Source organism: Populus trichocarpa, chromosome 12 (assembly GCF_000002775.5).
Source record: "Populus trichocarpa isolate Nisqually-1 chromosome 12, P.trichocarpa_v4.1, whole genome shotgun sequence".
In the NCBI taxonomy this organism is placed as follows: Eukaryota; Viridiplantae; Streptophyta; class Magnoliopsida; order Malpighiales; family Salicaceae; genus Populus; species Populus trichocarpa.
The window spans coordinates 1,686,311-1,704,645 of NC_037296.2; the positions used below are offsets into that span (position 1 = coordinate 1,686,311).

Below are 18,335 nucleotides of genomic sequence, written 5' to 3' on the forward strand. Positions count from 1 at the left end.
GGAACATCATCAGACTCCACTGCCTTTTTATGGAAAGGGGCATGTTGAGAGGGACATGGCTGGCTTTATACAATCACGTGTCGTCCTGCTGTTGCCTTATGAACAGTCTTGAAATTGAAGTGTTTGCTTTGTTTCACTTCCAAATTTGTCGTTTCATTCCTTATTATTACACTGGTGGGCTTCCCACCATGGAGACACCACCCCACTTCCTCCACCGCGAGCCTTTGATTGTCTTGTCAACAGTTCAAGAACAATGGCTCAATGACATCACCTTCGACATCAACTGTCCTCTAGCTCCAGTACAGCGTATTTATAAAAACCTATTTCGGCAGCTGTCCGGCTCAAAATTCGAGTTATAGATTAGACAAGATAGGTATCTAGCACTTTGTTGCGGCCGGGACAAATTCTCTATAATGTAAAAAATTAATATCTAAATGTTGTTAGTATATTTTTTAAAAAATAAAAAAATGATGGACTCGATATTATAAATTTTTTTTGAAAAGAATTACTAATTGTCAATTCTCATAATTCAAAATATGTAAGGATTAAATCTATGAAAAATTAAGTTAACAAAAAAAGTCTAAAAAAAAAACAAAGAAACAACAAATTCAAGTGAGGTCGTCAAAACTCACGAGCGGAGTCATGCGAACAGAATAATCCTATAGAAAATAAAATAGTGGGTTGACCCATGACTCGGGTGACCCGAGGTTTAGGGTGGGCCGGGGTTTAAAAGAAATTTGAGAAGAATTGACCCGATGTGAAACGATTAAAAACTCAGGTTGACTCGTCATCTTGTCAATCCGTGGCAAATCTAGTCAAAATCGGGTAAAAAATATCATTGACTACTTTCCTTTATATTTTTTCTTTCATGTTTTTATTTTTTATAAAATAAAAAAATTTATTTGACTTGAGTGAATTCGGGTCACCTCACCTGACACGTGATCATGTATTTGCCTTGGATCAACTTCCAGTTGACTCTTGGAAAATGAAAGAACAATCTAAAATTAGAATTAAATGGCAAAATCAAAAAGAAAAATGAAATTAATATACTAATCCAAAACAAAAAATAAAAATAAAGACAATGATGACCAAATTATGGCTCCAATGATGATATTGAAAACAAATTAAAATTTGATAAAAGGATTAATAATCAAAATTTGAAATCGAAACATTGAGAGCCCCTAACCTTAAATATCATCAAACTTTGAATTGAATGATAAAATTGAAAAGAAAAAATCAAATTAACAAAAGAATTCAAAACAAAAAATAAAAATTAAGAGAATGAGAACCAAATTTAAAAAAAAATAAAAAACTAAGATTATGGATCCAATAATGAAACTGAAAACAAGTTAAAATGTGATAAAAGGGCTAAAAATCAAAATTTGAAATCAAAATATTAAGGACCTAACATTAAACATCATAAAACTTTGATTTGAAGGGCAAAATTGAAAATAAAAATCAAATTCACAAAAGAATCCAAATAAAAAATAAAAATAAAGAGAGTGAGAACCAAACTTGAAGAAATTAAAAATCAAGGTTATGAATCCAATGATGAAATTAAAAATAAAATTAAATTTGATAAAATGACTAATAATCAAGCTTAGAAATCAAAACATTGATGTCCAAATATGAAATGTCATAAAATAAAAGGATGAAGTTGATTTTTTTCATGGTCAACACAAAATTCAATGGGGAGGAGAGAGAGAAGAGAGAAGAAAAGAAAGAGGTTGTTGATGACAAACCATCATTCAAAACACCACACACGCCGCTCCATATGAAAGAGGGTGTCGTGGAGTTTTAAACGCTGCAATGGAAGCTGGTGTTATTCCATTGAACGACTCACATATCACTTCAAACTTGTTTTTTTTTTTTTAATTTTTAAAAATGGTGAAAGAATGAATTGCTTCTAGTTCAACCTAATAATGACAAAAAAACTTGTAGGAAATGACAAAAACACCCCAGAACCCAAAGCTTAGGAAATTTGATATCAAGGGTAATTTAGTCATTTTGATTTTTAGAAAAATGTAAAAAACCAAAAATACCTCTTAAACTAATTAAATGAAAATACCTTTTAAGGGTAGTTTAGTATTTTTATTATGCAATAAGAATATGAGACGACTAGAATGACCCTTATGAATTTGGCGATGACATTTGAACCATTGTGAAAAGACCGAACTACCCTCCTAGCAAATCATGTTGTTTTTGTAGGAAGGGGGTAAAATAGTAAATTTATTGTACAAAGCATAGTAAATTATGAGTGCATGGACAATGAAAGTCTGATATTTTTTAGCTTTATATATAATGGATCCAATTTAAAATAGTATTGTTTTAAAATCTTTTATTTTAAAAATTGAAACAAATTATCAAAAGGTGTTTTCTTATTTCTTTTAGAGAAATAGACTAAGTCTATCATGTCTCAATTCAACGAATCATTAGATTGACTGCCAGATTAAACTGAGTTTAATAAGAATGTAATATACTCAAATACTTGATTCAAATTCAAGTTCTCCCTCGGCAAAAGCCTTTCTATTTCGATGCTAGAGGAAATTATACATGAACAAGGCATTTGACATTCCCCAGGGCACACTAGGATTTTTGTTTTTGGTAAAACAAAAGCCAGAAAACTAGAGCACAAAATAAATACCTGCAAACTCGAATGCCACCTGCTCTTTCAATAATCATAAAGTTGCTCATCACATGTATACCAGTCATGGAGTAATTCATCAAGCAGGAGCTAAACAATTCAGCTAGTCAAGTCACTTAATGTTGTTTTGAGCAATTTGGAATTGAATCTCACTCACTTGGAAAACAGAGCAATTTTATAACTTTGAGGTCCATTGAGTTGTTTGACTGGATGGCATCACAGAAAAGAAGAGAAGATGGTGAGGTAAATAAAGTATAAGTGGCTCTTTTGCCATTAAAAATGACCCTCTATGATGTGGATATCGAAAAGGAGATTTGGAGAACAAATAGGAGAAGGCGAGACAGAGTAGCATATAAAAAGAAATGAATATCATCAGCAATAGTTTATTAACACCTCGCACACATGCATATCCACTTTCTTCGAACAATGCTGTGCTTCCACTGTATAAATTGCGTTTCACATGAAAAACTCAAAAACGTAATGCTTTTTTATATGCACCGCATAACTAAACTAAACGAACTCTTAAAACTTTGAAAGGGTTGATCGTATTCTCATTTCAGATTCATTCTTGTATGTGGGTGGGTGTGTGTGTGTGTATTGTTGCTAGGGCACAACGACCCCAGTCCATTGCAGCTACAACACTCACTGAAGGAAGGGTTCACGAGATACAGAGCAAGACTCTAAAGTCCAAATTCCAAACCAGTCGAAAGAAGAGGAAGAGTGCCCCGTTAATCAATGATCGTGCAGAGGCACTTCTCTACCGCGCGCACATGGAGGGGGGCATTTTTCCACTGAAGTTGCTCACGCTGAGAATTTACACAAATAAAGCAAAAACAGAAGGAAGCTTCGTGGAGGTAAAAAAGGGCATGAAAAAGGAGAATTTTACTATATCTAGCTCTGAAAAGCTTGCCAGTCTAGATTTTTTAAGCCTCGACAAAAAAACACTTGCAAACTTGCTATGAAGATGTATCGATCAGCCACCCACCAAAAGAGAACTGTTAAAGTTATTAACATGGTTCAACCATTCAAGCCCACCAAGAAGAAATACACTAGATCAAAGTAGACACCTCGGCCCAATTTCAAAACAGGAGACACAAAAACTCCCATTTTATGCTATCTTCGCCTTTGAGAAATCCATCTCCGGATGCTGCAACGAATCAAAATCAAATGACAGGTTAGCCAATGAAGTGATGCAAGAGGTCGAGTGAAAACTACGGGTGCAATGAAGGGCAGTTCAAGAGAGTTGTGGTTTCACCTCAGCCATGAACTTCTTCAGAATCTCCTGTTTCTGCATCTCATCACTGGTTGGAAGGCCCATCTTCTTCTGTCTCTGATCAAACTACACAGAAGAATGAGGAAATTGAAACATCAGAAATCACAAAAACTAACAACGTCAAATTTTCACAACTACCAACCAGGAGGATGGACAAACACAACCAGATGCCATGTCAATTAAGCAACTATAAGAACCTAAACTCCGTTAATCAAGATGGAAGAACTAAGGACCAAAGCACCGTCAAGAATGGAAGAGGCACAGAAATTTACCATCATCTTTTCAACAGTTTGCCGCGTTTCAGCATCCAGATCAGATAGCTTGCTGTTTTCAGGTTCAACTTTCTGAGTATCAATTTCTGGATCTCCTTTCACCAAAGATTTCCACCAATCCATTTGGTCATGCTTTGTCAAAAGGATTGAGATTGTATTCTGGTCCTCTGGCGACAGTAAATGGTATATATGATGAGTTACTCACATTTATCTGACAGTTCTTGATGGGGTAACAAAATTGAAAACAATGCATCAAAAGAAAAATGCTCAATTCTTTATACTTCAGTTTTTGCAAAGAATTTTCAAATATTGTCTTTAGCCATAAAGATTATTCCATTAGTAAATTCAGTAACTGGTGTAGTTAGCATACCTATGCTCCAGTAACAATCATCAACCTTGACAGGCTTATAAGGCTCTCCCTGCGAGTATTTGAATACAGAGTGTTATGACAGAAAACTACCTGAACAAACCGAAGATAGTTCACCAGGGGACAATTCATAAAAGAACAGACACGTGAGCATGCAAACTTACCTCAATTATTGGGGGCAGACCCTTGAGTCCAACTTTTAGATGGTTTTTCTTTATGTCACATACAACAAATCTTGATTTTGTTCCAGAAGGGACTGGAACTTGTATATTAACCTCTTGCAAGGTCTGTGTCCAGGAATATTTCTCCAGATCAAGACCATTTCCCTTATTTGGAACTGCCCATTATAAACAAGAAGCAGCAAGAAAGAAGTAAGTAAAGAAAGCAATGGACACCTTTCCTTCAAACTTCATAGATATCAATAAGACAAATGTCCAACATGCTCATCTGCATTTAGCATGGAAGTCCTATTTATTTGAATCAATTCACTTAAATGGTTCATCAGCCAATTGGGTGCATATGCTCGCTTAAGCATGTAATTGAAAAATGCAAATCCTGTCATTCATTCCAAAGCTATATAGAACTACAAACTCAAAGCTAGAGCCTACCTACCCACCACGCATAGACTTGCATGAAGTCTTATATAAAACATACATCTGGATTGCAAGGAAAAAGGTTGCAGTTAAGTTAATTTATCAACAAGCTCCTATTACAATATCCATCCACCATTTTCATCAACTACAACACCTTCCTTGTAAACGGACACTTTCATCATCCCATGTAGTTCTCATCACATAAAATTTAAAACTTTATTCAAGATTTAACAAATTTCAAAAACAAAATGTCAAACTTTAACCCTTCCATGTTCAGCAAAATATCATTTAATTACAAACAAAAAAAATCACAATTGAATTAGTAACGGAAAATTAAGCAATTTCACAACCATCACCGCCAAGCAAATTCACAAAGAATAGAACTGAACAATCGACTACTTTAAAGAAGTTGAATTACAATACTTATCCAAAACAAATGGTTCAAAACCCTAGTCTTTTCTCCCTTCAATTCAATCATTGGCTTCCTATCCAAACATAGGAAAATACCATAGGAAAATATCAAAACTCATTACATTCACAACAGGAACAACCCTTCTCCTTCAAAATCTTAAACCCCATTAGAAAAATACCAAAAAGCTCAGACTTTACCCTCCCAACAATTCCAAATCTCCTACATTTCAATCTTTTACTACTTCAAAGAAAACAATACATAAATTTTTTTTACAAACTTTAACAGATAAACCAATAAAAAAAACCAAAACAAAAACAAGAAACGCAAAATTAAACAAAACCCATTTTTAATTTACCTCTCTTTGCACTCTGCTCTTTATTCTCTCCCTCCTGCACCTTCTCCTCATTTTCCTTCACCTCCTCCTTCTTCAACCTCTTGTTCTCCTCCTTCACCTTCGCTTCTTCCTCCGCCTTCTTCCTCTTCTTCTCCTCCACTGCCCTCTTCACCACAGCAAAGATCTCCTTCTCCGCCGTGTCCTTCTCAAGAAAATTACTCTCTTTCCCCAAGAAATCAAGAACCGTCTCCACAATCCTTATGGGGTTTTGTGGATTAAATGCTGCCGTAAACATCGGCGTCTTGGGAGAAGTACAGGATGGCGACGGTGATGATTTTTTGTCGTTTTGGTCTTCTTCGTAATCAGAAAGTATTGCCATTTTTGGGTTGTTTTTGCTCTCTTCAACCGAGTTGACTCGGTGAGTGTGAGTTGAGGAGTTCTCTCTCGTTCGAGGGTTTTTTTTAGAAGTGAAGATGGGAAAACCAGAAAGAGTGAGAAAACGAGTTCCGTCGAGGGTTATAGAACCTTTTCTTATTAATATTATGTGCTAAGATTTCATTTTCATCCCTCCACTTTATATCTTTATTTAAAGTAAGTTAATTTAAAAAGTTACAAGACTCAAATCTGGTTTGGATAGTGGATTATACGAGTCACTTTTATAACTGGTTTTAGATTCTGGTAGTGGTTATGATTTAAAATATAATTTTTTAGAAATATATTAAAATAATATATTTTTTAATTTTTAAAAATTATTTTTAAAATCAACACATCAAAACAATCTAAAAATATAAAAAAATAAAATGTTTAATAATTATTTTTTGAATTTTAAAGGAACGCGGTTGAAACCACGTTCTCAAACACGGTTGAAACCGCATTCTCAAACACGGTCTTAACTTTTTTTAGGTAACCTGTCAATATAAAATATTATTATTTTATTTTAAAAAAATTAATATAGTATTTTTTTAATTTTTTTCTTAGAAAATCTTATTAAAGTTTTAGTGAGATTGTGAATTAATAACTTCTCAAATTTATCAACCGGATTAATTTATAACTTAGTTTAAGACAATACTCAATCAAAACCAGTCTTGAGTAGGCAAGTGACGAGTTTAATAACAATTATTTAATTATTCTATTTAATTATGATGAGGGTGAGAGTTTAGATGATAAAACAGAAAGAATCAATTAGTTCAATTTAAAACAGACTATTTCATTTGATATAATGTATTAAATAAAGGTTCTATGTGGGATATATTTATTTTTAGCATAGCTAAAACTTTATAATATCCTTCTCGGTAAGTTTCAATCACCTTACTTAATTATAAAACTACATGGATCAATTAAAATTTAAATTAAGTTTCAATTACCTTACTTAATTATAAAATTACATGGATCATTTAAAATTTAAGAATTTAGCAAAAGCTTCTCTTAAGTTTTAAAAAATATTACAAAAACTCATTTTATAGTCAAAATGTTTTTAATACTTTTTTTATAATAATCCTAGCAGTAATTAGACTTTTAAAATGTTAAAATTCTTGGTAAAAGACTTTTAATACTAATTCTAAATAATCCTCTCGTTCAAAATTCCTTCTGCTTCCGGCAATCCTCACCGGCAATTCTAATATATATGACTCAAGGTAAACTTAGAGTTTATTTAATATTATAATAGTAATTGCTTTTTAAAATATTTATTGTTTTGAAATATATAAACTATATCCAGGATCGATTTAGTTGCTTAATAAATATAGAAACGAGGTGTACTTAAACTTTGATATACTTGTGAAAATCTTATACAATTGTAATATTATAAAATCTCTTGTAAATATAATGTACTTCTTGTATATTTAAACAAATTATATTTGTATTTTTTTCTCACTTCTTCATACAGCAGATAATTTTTTATTAAAATTTATTTTATAAAAATAATTTTTTTTTGTTACACATTAACATAGTTTATTTTATAAAATCTTGTACAAGTTATTTATACAAGATGAAAAAAAAAAAAAAAATTGGACGGTTTTGATTGGACAGATGTCGGGTTTGGCCCAAACCAACAAATGCTCTATTGGATAATTTACGGGCCTAGCCTAACCGGATAGCTGCCTAATAGAGCAACTGGACAATGTGTTGGGCCCCAGCCCAAACAGCTGCCCAATCGGCAGCTGCACGACTTGTTGGGTCACATGGCTCAATCAGGTAAAGACTCTCATACTGGGCCAACAGGATAGAAAAAATAAAAAGCTGGCACGTCTACTAATTTCTAAGGACACAGGCACTGCCCTAGATACTCTTGTTATTTTCAAGATTATGTTAGTTTATGTGTTTTGTAATTTTTTTTTAAAAAATTAAAATTTTTAATTTGTTTTAATTTTTTTTTATGTGTTCAGATTATTTTAATGTACTGATATTAAAAATATTTTTTAAATACATTTTTAAGTGAAGAAACATTTTGAAAAGCAACCATTATCACACTCTCAAATACTCTCTAAAAACTCGTTTGTTTTTGTGTTTTTAAAATATTTTCTTTTTAAAATATTATTTATTTATTTATTTAGTATTTTCATATCGTTTTGATCCTCTAATATTAAAAATAAATTTAAAAATATATTATTTCAATATTTTCAAGTAAAAAAAAAAACCACCACCACAATACAAACATGATTTTCATCGGTTTAGAAGTCATTAGTGTAATACTAGCGTGTTTGAGAATGTGGTTGCAGTTGTTTTTCAAAGTATTTTTCACTCGGAAATGTATCAAAATAATATTTATTTATTTTTTAAAAATTATTTTTGACATCGGCGCATCAAAATGATCTAAAAATATAAAAAAATATTAATTTAAATTTTAAATTTTTTAAAAATACTTTTAAAATAAAAAAAACAAACAGAACTATACACAAATTATCACCTACATAAATGACCTGCTTACTGATTAGCTGCACAATTTCATAGGAAAGCATTGTCCTCCATGATTTCTCTTTCATATAGAGAGAACGACTACAAATAGAGCACACAACAGGTCTGCAACCCTATTCTTTGTCGGTAAAACAGAAGTGTACAAAACACAACCGGAGTAATTTCGGTTTGAACCGGTTTGAAAGGAAAAAAACCAGATCCGAACCAAACTGAAATTAATCGGTTTGAACTGGTTTTCAGTTCGGTTCGGTTCCAAAACTAAAAAAAAATAAAATCAGTTTGGTTGTTTATTTTGGTCCAAAACCGGACCGAACCAAAAATGCTCAGCCCCATAAATACATGTGATATATGGTATATATATACACTCAAGAATCACCACAAGATATAAAACATGACTCAACAGATCTATACCTTCTTGAAAAATCATTTTCTTGCATTTTTCATTATTCTCCTCCCACACCTTGCCTTTTTTCACCAAATTAGATGTCGATGAATAAAAAACTTGTTTTTGCAGGAGAACGAGGAACAACCTAAGCTCATAAATATAAGCCCATCAAGTAGCCATGAAAAACCCAAATCCGTTTAAAGTTTTCATGAATTCGTCACCTTTCAGATTTTCACAAGCTTACAAGTAAGTTTATCTGTAAGCTTAACGAGTTCAGCTAAACTTAGGCGCAATCTCATGTCATCTATATAGCGAGTCTTGACACAAACTCATTATACCTTGATGAACAAGCTCTAACCACTCTTAGCAAATCGAGTTTCAAACGACTTCTATAAGACCTGACTCATTCAAGACTTCTTCTCCAGCCTTCTTTTCTAAGCTTTAGACGACGAGTGGACGTCCCTTTTAAGAACAAAAGAGCTCGATCGTTGATGCGATGTTGTGAGGGCCAGCGATTCCATGAACTTCTAACATTTAATTGCTCGTTAAGCTCAATTATACATATTGCTGCACAGGCATGGGAGCTTGTTCATTCCAAGATTGTGTCATGTATCTTCTTCTTTTGTAAGAGTTGCAAATTTGGGCTATCCGACATGGAAAAAAAACTGTAATTTGATGCTTTCGAACTTAAATTGATAACATGGAGCTTTTCTTTCTCTCCTGATAAATTATTTCACTAGGAAGCATCAAGTTCTCTTTCCACAACACTATCTTTAATGATCTCAAGAGACTTCTCTAGATCATCACAAAGTTTATGAGGATCAGGGATTACATCTGGATCAACTGCCAGGACAATCGTCATTTTCTTGCAATAGCTCTGGAAATGGATCGTCAATGCCTGCGCAGTGAGTTCATTATGAAGTTAATAATAATAATAAAAAAAACTATCCTTATATTGGAGTTGCTAGTGTAATTTGGAGCTACTTACATGAGGACTTCCATAAACACTTGGAGCAATGTAAGCCACTGGGTGTCCATAAAAGCTAATTTCTTCTAATGGACCAACCACATTTGAAAACGCCAGTGTAGTGTTGGAAATAACTCTTCGGGCTATAGCAGCAGATGCCTGTGGACATATGTCCATAAATAAATAAAAATTGAAACATAAAAACTAGTTAATTCCTGCTAAAAAAGAATAATATATATCTATTTACCTTGGCTCCGAATAGCTTGATCACTAAAATGGCACAGTGAAATGAGAATGTAGCTTCTAGTGATAGCTTCTTTCGATCAATCATGGCTTTGGCCCTGCGAAGGTGTTCTAATGGGTCATCTTGTAGACCGACGGTGAAAGGGAGGATGATGTATCCGATCCGATTACCCCATCCCCATTTGGGGTTATTGGATTCGTTAGCCATCAAATCAGCCAAAGTCTGCTTATGAGAAAAATAAGATAATTAAAACGAAAAAACAAAAGGGTTTTAGATTCTTGAACGTGGATCAAGCAAACCAAATACAAATTTGAATCATAGTTATTCAATTCGGTTTGATTTAGTGGATTGATTCGGCGAAATCTATCAAAATTCTGAGTCAATACAAAGAATTTCTAGATAAATTACGAGTATTTAAGAGTAAATTATGTTGCATTTGGGTGCTGAAAAACTATGTTACCATTCAGCTGTGACAAAGTATGGGTGCTTTTGTCGATGTTTTCTCTTGTAGTCTTAGAAGCATAGAAAATACACCTCCATTGTCTCTTATTTAAACAGAGTTGTTGGCAGGGAGTGAAAAGAGTTGATGCACTGACCTGGATTCCTGGCGTTGGTCTTACATTAACTAGGACAGATGCTCTAAGACGTATGCTCTTTGGGATATTATTTTTCTTCCCATTTTCTCCATCTTCAATCTCACTCTGATCACCTGCTAATTTAACGTCCACTTTTCAAGATGTTTACCGCTTATTTTTGCATCTGAAACTCAAAAATACTAGAGAACAGACCACTGCAGAACCTGTCACAACATTAAACTACTCTATCTACGAACATTTACCCTTCTAACATGATAGGACAAGGTTGCAGACCGGCTAATTCCTTGAAAAAAATGAGAATGAAACACTCACCATATTTTCGATTGAGGTATCGTGAAAGACCAGCCTGTGTTACTCCCATTATAGCATCATTGATGGTCTACTAAAATCCAAGAACAGAAGGAAAATTAACGTAGTTTTGGCTATAAATTTTAGGCCAATAAGATGTTGGAAAAAGGGAAAAAAAAAATACTGCCTACCATGTTCATTGCATTCTTCACAAGCTTGATGTCATCCAAGCTAACTGTCCGATGTACAAACCTCTTGGGCTTTAGCTCAACCCCGGATGCACCTTTAAGAGGAGTCTTCGTGTCTTCCAAAAATAACATTGTTGCCACAAACAAAACCGAATCAACCAAAGTGTTCCAAATCATTCTCAACACGGTCCACATGGCAAAAAACAACCCCCAAAATCCCCCTGAAAAATGAGATCCGGCCCGTTGTTGCACCGGAATACTAGGCAACGCATCCGGGTCGGACGTTTTTCGGGTGCAAGCTAGAAGAAGAGAGATTAGTGATGCACCATCACCAAGGGAATGGTGGATCCTGAAAACTGCAATAGCTTCAGCATCCAATGTTTTGACATTGAGGATGTGCATTTCCCATAATGGTTTTGAGAGGTCCAGAGGAACGGTGCTAAGGTTCGAGATATAGTCTTCAACAAATTGGTCAGGTGAGTTCATATTTGGATCCAGATTTGGCACAGTAACATGATTTTCTACATTCACTTTAGTACTTTCCCATTTCGATTTCGAGCCACACTTGTTATCATCAATCACCTTTAGTTTCACATTGAAAGAAGAAGAAATATCAACACAAAGATCAATATTTGAAGTTTTGAACAGAGTAGCACAAATAGTCAACGTTAACTTAGCTGAAACTATCTGAAAGATGAGAAGACGTTATGTCATGGAAAAAAAAAAATAGCTGGAAAGGAACTAAAAAAGAGCCTAACCTAAGTTGGAGGGCAATTTGTCGTAGTAATTCTTGACCAGAAGACATTTGAATCTAGTGCAGTTAAACCATCAATTCTACTCTCATCAACTTCTTTTTGGCGTGAGCATGGATGATCTATCTATGATATCCCATATCCTATGTTGATGGGCTATAAAAAAAATTGAATACGCTATGGGAAATATGACTTTCTTGCAATTCTTTGAATTTTTCTCTTAGTCAGTTGACAATTTCGTAAGTATATGGATTGCGAATTAGCCACCAGCGAACGAGTCGTAACGGCGGGTCAAATTATTTGAAATGAAGAATTTGCATCCCAAAAGGAAAAAAAAGGGCAGAAACACAGATAAATTTCAAATCCATGTTGCAGATGAATCAAGCAAACACAGGAAACAACAACTTTAAGAGTAGAACAAGAATAACCAAGAAGAAGATCAAACCACAGAAAAGACTGCAAGTAGCACATGAAACGACATGGTATATAAATCTTACTAGCTTTTTGGAGAAACGAGGATGCTTCATCAAAGTCTGCTTCAACCCCATCTTGATAACACCAGGATTGATACTAGTCTTGCATCCAATAGCTGTGAGAATAGTACAGTTGAACTGCGGTGCATGAAACAAACGAGCTGCTGGACTAAGTGGTTCTTGGGAGCTGGTTGATTCCTTGGAATCTGCCATCTCCTTTTCTTCATCGGTTTCCCATTTCTTTGTAGCTGTCTCTGTTTTAATAGGCTCAAGAACAGGGGAGACTAGAGTTTCCTGGTACGAGGCTTTTCTAGATGACTGCATAGCCCAAAACCTTGTTCAAAGGAGAAATGGAATTTTGGTGATGACCGGTTTTCAGGCCTTGTTTTTCTGGCTCAATGCTTAATTTGACCTTGAAGTTTTACTTCCTTATATACAAATATTTGAAACAAGTTGGAGAATGTCCCATTTCTCCAAAAGGAAAAGGGACTTAATATATTTAATACAGAAGCAAGGCCTTGATGTGCAGTATTTTAACATCTTACAGATGTGCTGTGTGCTCTGGTTGACCAAAATTTCCAGCTTAACCATGTGAATTGTGACAATTTTTGAAAAAAAAATTAATTTTGTTTGATTCCCAAGTCACTCCTCACTACCTCTCAGTATTTTATTGCCAGTCCAACTGATTATTTTAATGTTATTTGATTCTATATATTAACAATTAACAAAAAAAAAAAAAAAAGGCTTTTGTATGTATCTGAGAAATGTGTTTCTCTCATTGCTTATGTATTTTAATGGGTTTTTAGCTATGTGATGACATCCCACAATTAAATTAAATCATTAAAAAAAAAAACTAAGAGCTCATGTTTTTAATGTTGAGTGTGAATGACTCACACGATATTTCTCTTCGGGTTCTTATCTTTCTTTTCATGAAAATTGCTCTTTCTTTTCTTTATGTATGTGTTTCTCTCAGTAGTTGTGTATTTTATTAGGTCTTTAGATATAAAATAACAACCTATATTAAAATTTAATCATTAAAAAAAATTTTAAGAGCTCATGTTTTTCATATGGAGTGTGATTGACTCACACGATATTTCTCTTTTGGTTCTTATCTTTCTTTTCATGAAAATTGCTTCTTTTTCTTTATGTACGTGTTTCTCTCAGTAGTTGTGTATTTTATTATGTCTTTGGATATAAAATGACAACCTACAATTAAATTAAATCATTAAAAAAAACTAAGAGCCCATGTTTTTAATATGAAGTGTGATTGAGTCGGACAATATTTCTCTTCGATTTCTTATCTTTCTTTTCATGAAAATTGCTCTCTTTTCTCTATGTAGATGGCTTTTTTTTTCTACCACTTCTCATTCTTTTTTTTTACTTTCTTACAATTAACATCATATCTTTCAATTCACCGACCTCTTTTTGAGAACAAAGCTGATAGAAGTGAGAGGATGAGCACAAAACAGATAAAAGATGGGAAAGGAGAAGATGAACTTGCAGAGAGAGGGGGCTAGTGGTGGTGTTTAGTTCTCCCCATTCATTTTCTTGATTTATTTTGCAGGTTTTCTACAGCATATTCAAGTATGCATGTTGGAAAGCTATTGACAAAGCATGCGAAATTTAGGATAAATTAAATCACTGGAAAGTAAATTTGGGCAAGGCTCTTAGATATAGCTATGGAAAAAAAGCTTTGATTATTTATCTTTTTCATCTATTTTTAAAGAATTCACCATAACATTATTTAATAAAAAAGAATTAGCTAATGTTATTTCTTAAAGAATGTAAAAAAAAAATAAAAAAATAAAAACTCAGTCCTAGAACGTGATTTAAGAAAACCAGGAGCACAAAAATACACCTTCTAGTTAGCTTCAAAATACAACATTACAAATTATATTTATATTTACATCGATGTAATCATCATTTTCATCGTCCAAAACATGATAAAGAAATTTTAAATGCTAGAGATTGTATGCATGCATTGCATATCAATCATTAAAAACAATAATATTTGAAGTTTAAGGAAAAGGTTAAATATTTTCTTCATATTTCTCATTACCATTACATTTTTCTTACTATCTATATAAATATTGATATTGTCTTGACAGATGGCCGTACGGGGGTGTAGCTCATATGGTAGAGCGCTCGCTTCGCATGCGAGAGGCACGGGGTTCGATTCCCCGCACCTCCAAGTTTTTCATTTTTTGAACTTTATTACCCAGATGGTTTGCCCTTTAATTTTTATTTTGAACAACTTTGTTTAAAAGACAAGTCCAAATTTCCTAGCATAAAGCTTGATTAAGTGCGCTACAGTTTCATATGTGTTTTTGAATTTTTTTTTTTAGTATTTTTATATGCTCATATTAAAAATAATAAAAAAATATTTTAATATATTTTTAAATGGAAAATAACTATTACCACATTTATAAATACCTTTTTAAGCAATGTTTTACACTTTATTACATTCAATAATAAAAAACATAATAATAACTAAATAAAATCTAGTTGATTCAATTATGTTATTAGTTGTTTAATTAACTCAACTAAACTTGATTTATAGTTAATCAAATCAATATTAAAAAAAAAAACTGATCTCAATCACTTATGAATTTATCTAATAATTCAAAATATTTTGTAGATAAATTCTAAAATCAAGTTGATAACTATAGTTAATCCATCCATACTTGATCTAATATTATCATTATCATCTTGTAAATTAATTGATATGTTATTTAATAATATAAAAATTTATATTTCAATTCAGAGATAAACACACGATTTACAAGTTATCTTCTAATGAAGTATTGATAAGATAGAATTGATTCACAATGAATTTATTATATAGTAGTTGAATTTATAAAAACTATAAAAAAAATAAAAAATAATAACGATTATTTTATCTCAATCCAATTATATTATTGATTTAAGATAAAATTTATCCAATCCAACTCATTCACTCTACATATCATTTATTATTATCATAAAAATTTCAAAAAAATATTATAAACATTTAATTCTTTCTTTTTCTTCAACTTCAAAAACAATAAATATAATTTTTTATTTAATATCAAATGTAATGAATGCTTAATTTTAATAAGAGTCCTTTGAACTCTCGTCATCATCACTCAAGAAAACATGACTAATTAAATGAAAATAAATAATCTTTTCAAATTCCATAAAAATAAAATAAAAAAGGGTTTATTCCTATTAATCATTTGTGAAAAAAAAAAAAACTCAAAATGTCTCTCCATTTCCTCCAATTTCCAAACCCTAATAAAAACCTATTCGTATATAAATATATATAAAATACTCAATTTACTCACCACCATTAGGTCTCCCTCCTCCCATGAGAAGCAAGCGAAGATTAAGAGAATTAATGGCTAACAAAGGCACTTTGCCTCAAGAAACCCTCACTGACATCCTCTCAAGACTTCCCATCAAATCTTTAACCCGTTTCCAATCCGTTTCTAAACCCTTCTCTGCTTTGATCAATTCCCCTGCTTTCATTTCCGCCCATCTTCGCCGTTCTTCTCGCCATTCCTCGTTTTTCTTCCGCCATTTTAATAACCCATCTGGGTCTAACTTTTCTTTTTTCTTAAACAATAACCTAATCAGTGATGTTGAAGTTCCTTTGTTGGGTTGTTTGATTAGGTTCCCAAAAATTGTTGGTTCCTGTAATGGTCTGGTCTGTCTTGACATCTCATCTTGCTATGCGAGGGGGTTTGTTTTGTGGAATATTGCTAGGAAGCAGTATTCTTGTCTCCCTAGTCCAAGAATCAGTGATTCTCGTAGACCCTTTTGGATGGTCTCAACTGGGTTTGGATTTGATCTCAAAAAGAATGATTACAAAGTTGTAAGAATAGTGAGTTTCGGCTGCGAAAAGGATGAATCGCCTGTTGTGATGGCTGAGGTTTTCTCATGGAGGACTTTTTGTTGGAGAGTGATTGAAGCGAGTATTGGGGCCTGTGCGATACATGAAGGACAGAATGGTGTGGTTGTCAATGGAGGGTTGCATTGGTTAGGTAATAGTGCTGGAAAATCAGGTATTCAGAAGTTTATTGTGTCATTTGATTTGGATACTGAAGAGTTTAGAAAGATCCCAATACCAGACTTTCCGGCCGGAATTTGTGTTAAAATTATGGGGTTTAAAGGGTCACTTGCACTGGCATTTTATCCTGCAAAGGAAGTGGATGTCCATTCTAGACATGGAAGACCTGGTGTGGCTGATTGGATTGAGTTCTGTGTATGGGATGAATGTGATGGTGCTGATGGAAAGTGTTGGACTAAATTGAATTCTATCCAATTAACTACTGTTGGATACCCTGTCGGTGTTGCAAATGAGACAGGATTGATAATTAAGAAGTTGATGGAGGGGCAGGGTGCTCAATTCATTTTGTTTGATCCTAGTAATCAATATTACAGAGGGATGCATATTTGTGACGCTAGCTACTCCTGTGATGTTCATAGTTATGTGGAAAGTTTAGTTCCAGTGAGTGGAGGAGGGCACGATCAGGTTATAGAAGAGGAGCCTAGTGAGTGATAATTGGAGTCTGTTTTATTCCTCCACGCTAGTTGCTGGCTCTTGCTCTCTCTTAGGGTTATATATATATATATATATATATTTGGGGAGGATTATGTTATCTACTGCTATCTAGTGATCTTGTAGGATCATAGCTTAGTTCTTTTTGTGTTTTTTAGGGACTAGTGTTTTAATTTTGACTTGCTTACAGTGTTAGCTGAGAAATAGACCATCATGAGCTATGGGTCTGCCCTTTCGCTCTTTTTGGTTGCTCGACGCATATATATAATACGTATTGTTTGCTTTTATATTTGGCCATTGTTTTGTCCTGTTTGCTACCGTAGTGTTGTGATATTGCATTGCTGAATGCATTGCTGAACTGCGAGTCTTGTTTGAAATTGAACCACAAGCGGAGTAATAGGAACCTTCCAACTTGTACCACGAAGAAACTTGCATTGCCATTTCTTTTGTTTGCTCTGTGTGTTCTAAATTGGTATCTACTGCAAGACTCCACATCCCCACCATTCCTGTCATCATGGCCTTTTGCCACAACTCTGGGTCTAAAGACAAGACGGTATTGCATCAAACCCAGCTTGGTCCATTCTGCTGTGTTGGGTCATTTCTGGGACTGAAGTTTAGTTCCGTGACCCTAGGAACCAATCTCCTTGATGCTCTGGCTTACCCAGTTGATATAAATGTTTGGATTGAATAAACACAAGCAATTTTAAAACGTTTGATGTATATGTTTGGATTGGACCAATGCAAGCAATTATACAAGGTTTCTAGCCATGTGAAACGAAATCAAAAGGTTACATCAATTAATATGATAGAAGAGATGTGCACTGCTCACCTGAGCTCATATACGTTGAATAAACATTCCACCGAGGTCATGAACTTTGTATGGAAGCAAACAGACCCATGACGACGATGACATCTGTTATCGTGTTTGGGAGAAGGCAAATGATAAGCGGAGAAACGCAAACTGCCAGCAGAATTCAAGAGACATCATTTCTTCCGAAGTCCAGAGAATACTAAAAGATATCTTACTTAAATTACTGCATATATTGCAAATTACTTGTTAACATATGATCTCATTGAATACCCGCTTTCATAGC

The 18,335-nt window shown here is 33.6% G+C and overlaps 3 protein-coding genes and 1 non-coding gene across 5 annotated transcripts; 2 read left to right on the forward strand and 2 right to left on the reverse strand.

Annotated features, from left to right (window-relative positions):
- Nucleotides 1-3,506: 3,506 nt before the first annotated feature.
- LOC7464260 (protein BOBBER 1) lies at nt 3,507-6,420 on the reverse strand. Its single transcript, XM_024581996.2, has 6 exons — nt 5,917-6,420; nt 4,721-4,893; nt 4,560-4,608; nt 4,190-4,356; nt 3,900-3,983; nt 3,507-3,791 (listed from the first exon to the last, which is right to left on the reverse strand). Exons 1-6 carry the CDS (start codon nt 6,272-6,274, stop codon nt 3,753-3,755), a joined length of 870 nt encoding a protein of 289 aa, XP_024437764.2. The 5' UTR covers nt 6,275-6,420; the 3' UTR covers nt 3,507-3,752.
- A 3,489-nt stretch (nt 6,421-9,909) lies between these two features.
- Nucleotides 9,910-13,181, reverse strand: LOC7464262 (wax ester synthase/diacylglycerol acyltransferase 11). Of its 2 annotated transcripts, none has more exons than XM_024582053.2 (7): nt 12,726-13,181; nt 11,480-12,058; nt 11,313-11,379; nt 11,001-11,116; nt 10,408-10,626; nt 10,182-10,319; nt 9,910-10,091 (listed from the first exon to the last, which is right to left on the reverse strand). In XM_024582053.2, the coding sequence occupies exons 1-7, from the start codon at nt 13,023-13,025 to the stop codon at nt 9,930-9,932; spliced, it is 1,581 nt and encodes a 526-aa protein (XP_024437821.1). In that variant the 5' UTR covers nt 13,026-13,181; the 3' UTR covers nt 9,910-9,929. The 2 variants fall into 2 exon arrangements, with proteins under 2 accessions (XP_024437821.1, XP_024437822.1); XM_024582054.2 differs by having other exon boundaries at nt 11,001-11,113; nt 12,726-13,179.
- Nucleotides 13,182-14,819: 1,638 nt separating this feature from the next.
- On the forward strand, nt 14,820-14,892 carry TRNAA-CGC (transfer RNA alanine (anticodon CGC)). Its single transcript has one exon. It is a non-coding gene; the product is annotated as a tRNA-Ala (tRNA).
- Nucleotides 14,893-15,955: 1,063 nt separating this feature from the next.
- LOC7464263 (putative F-box protein At3g16210) lies at nt 15,956-17,528 on the forward strand. The gene has a single exon (XM_002317740.4). It carries the CDS (start codon nt 16,048-16,050, stop codon nt 17,239-17,241), a length of 1,194 nt encoding a protein of 397 aa, XP_002317776.3. The 5' UTR covers nt 15,956-16,047; the 3' UTR covers nt 17,242-17,528.
- The last annotated feature ends 807 nt before the right edge of the window (nt 17,529-18,335 follow it).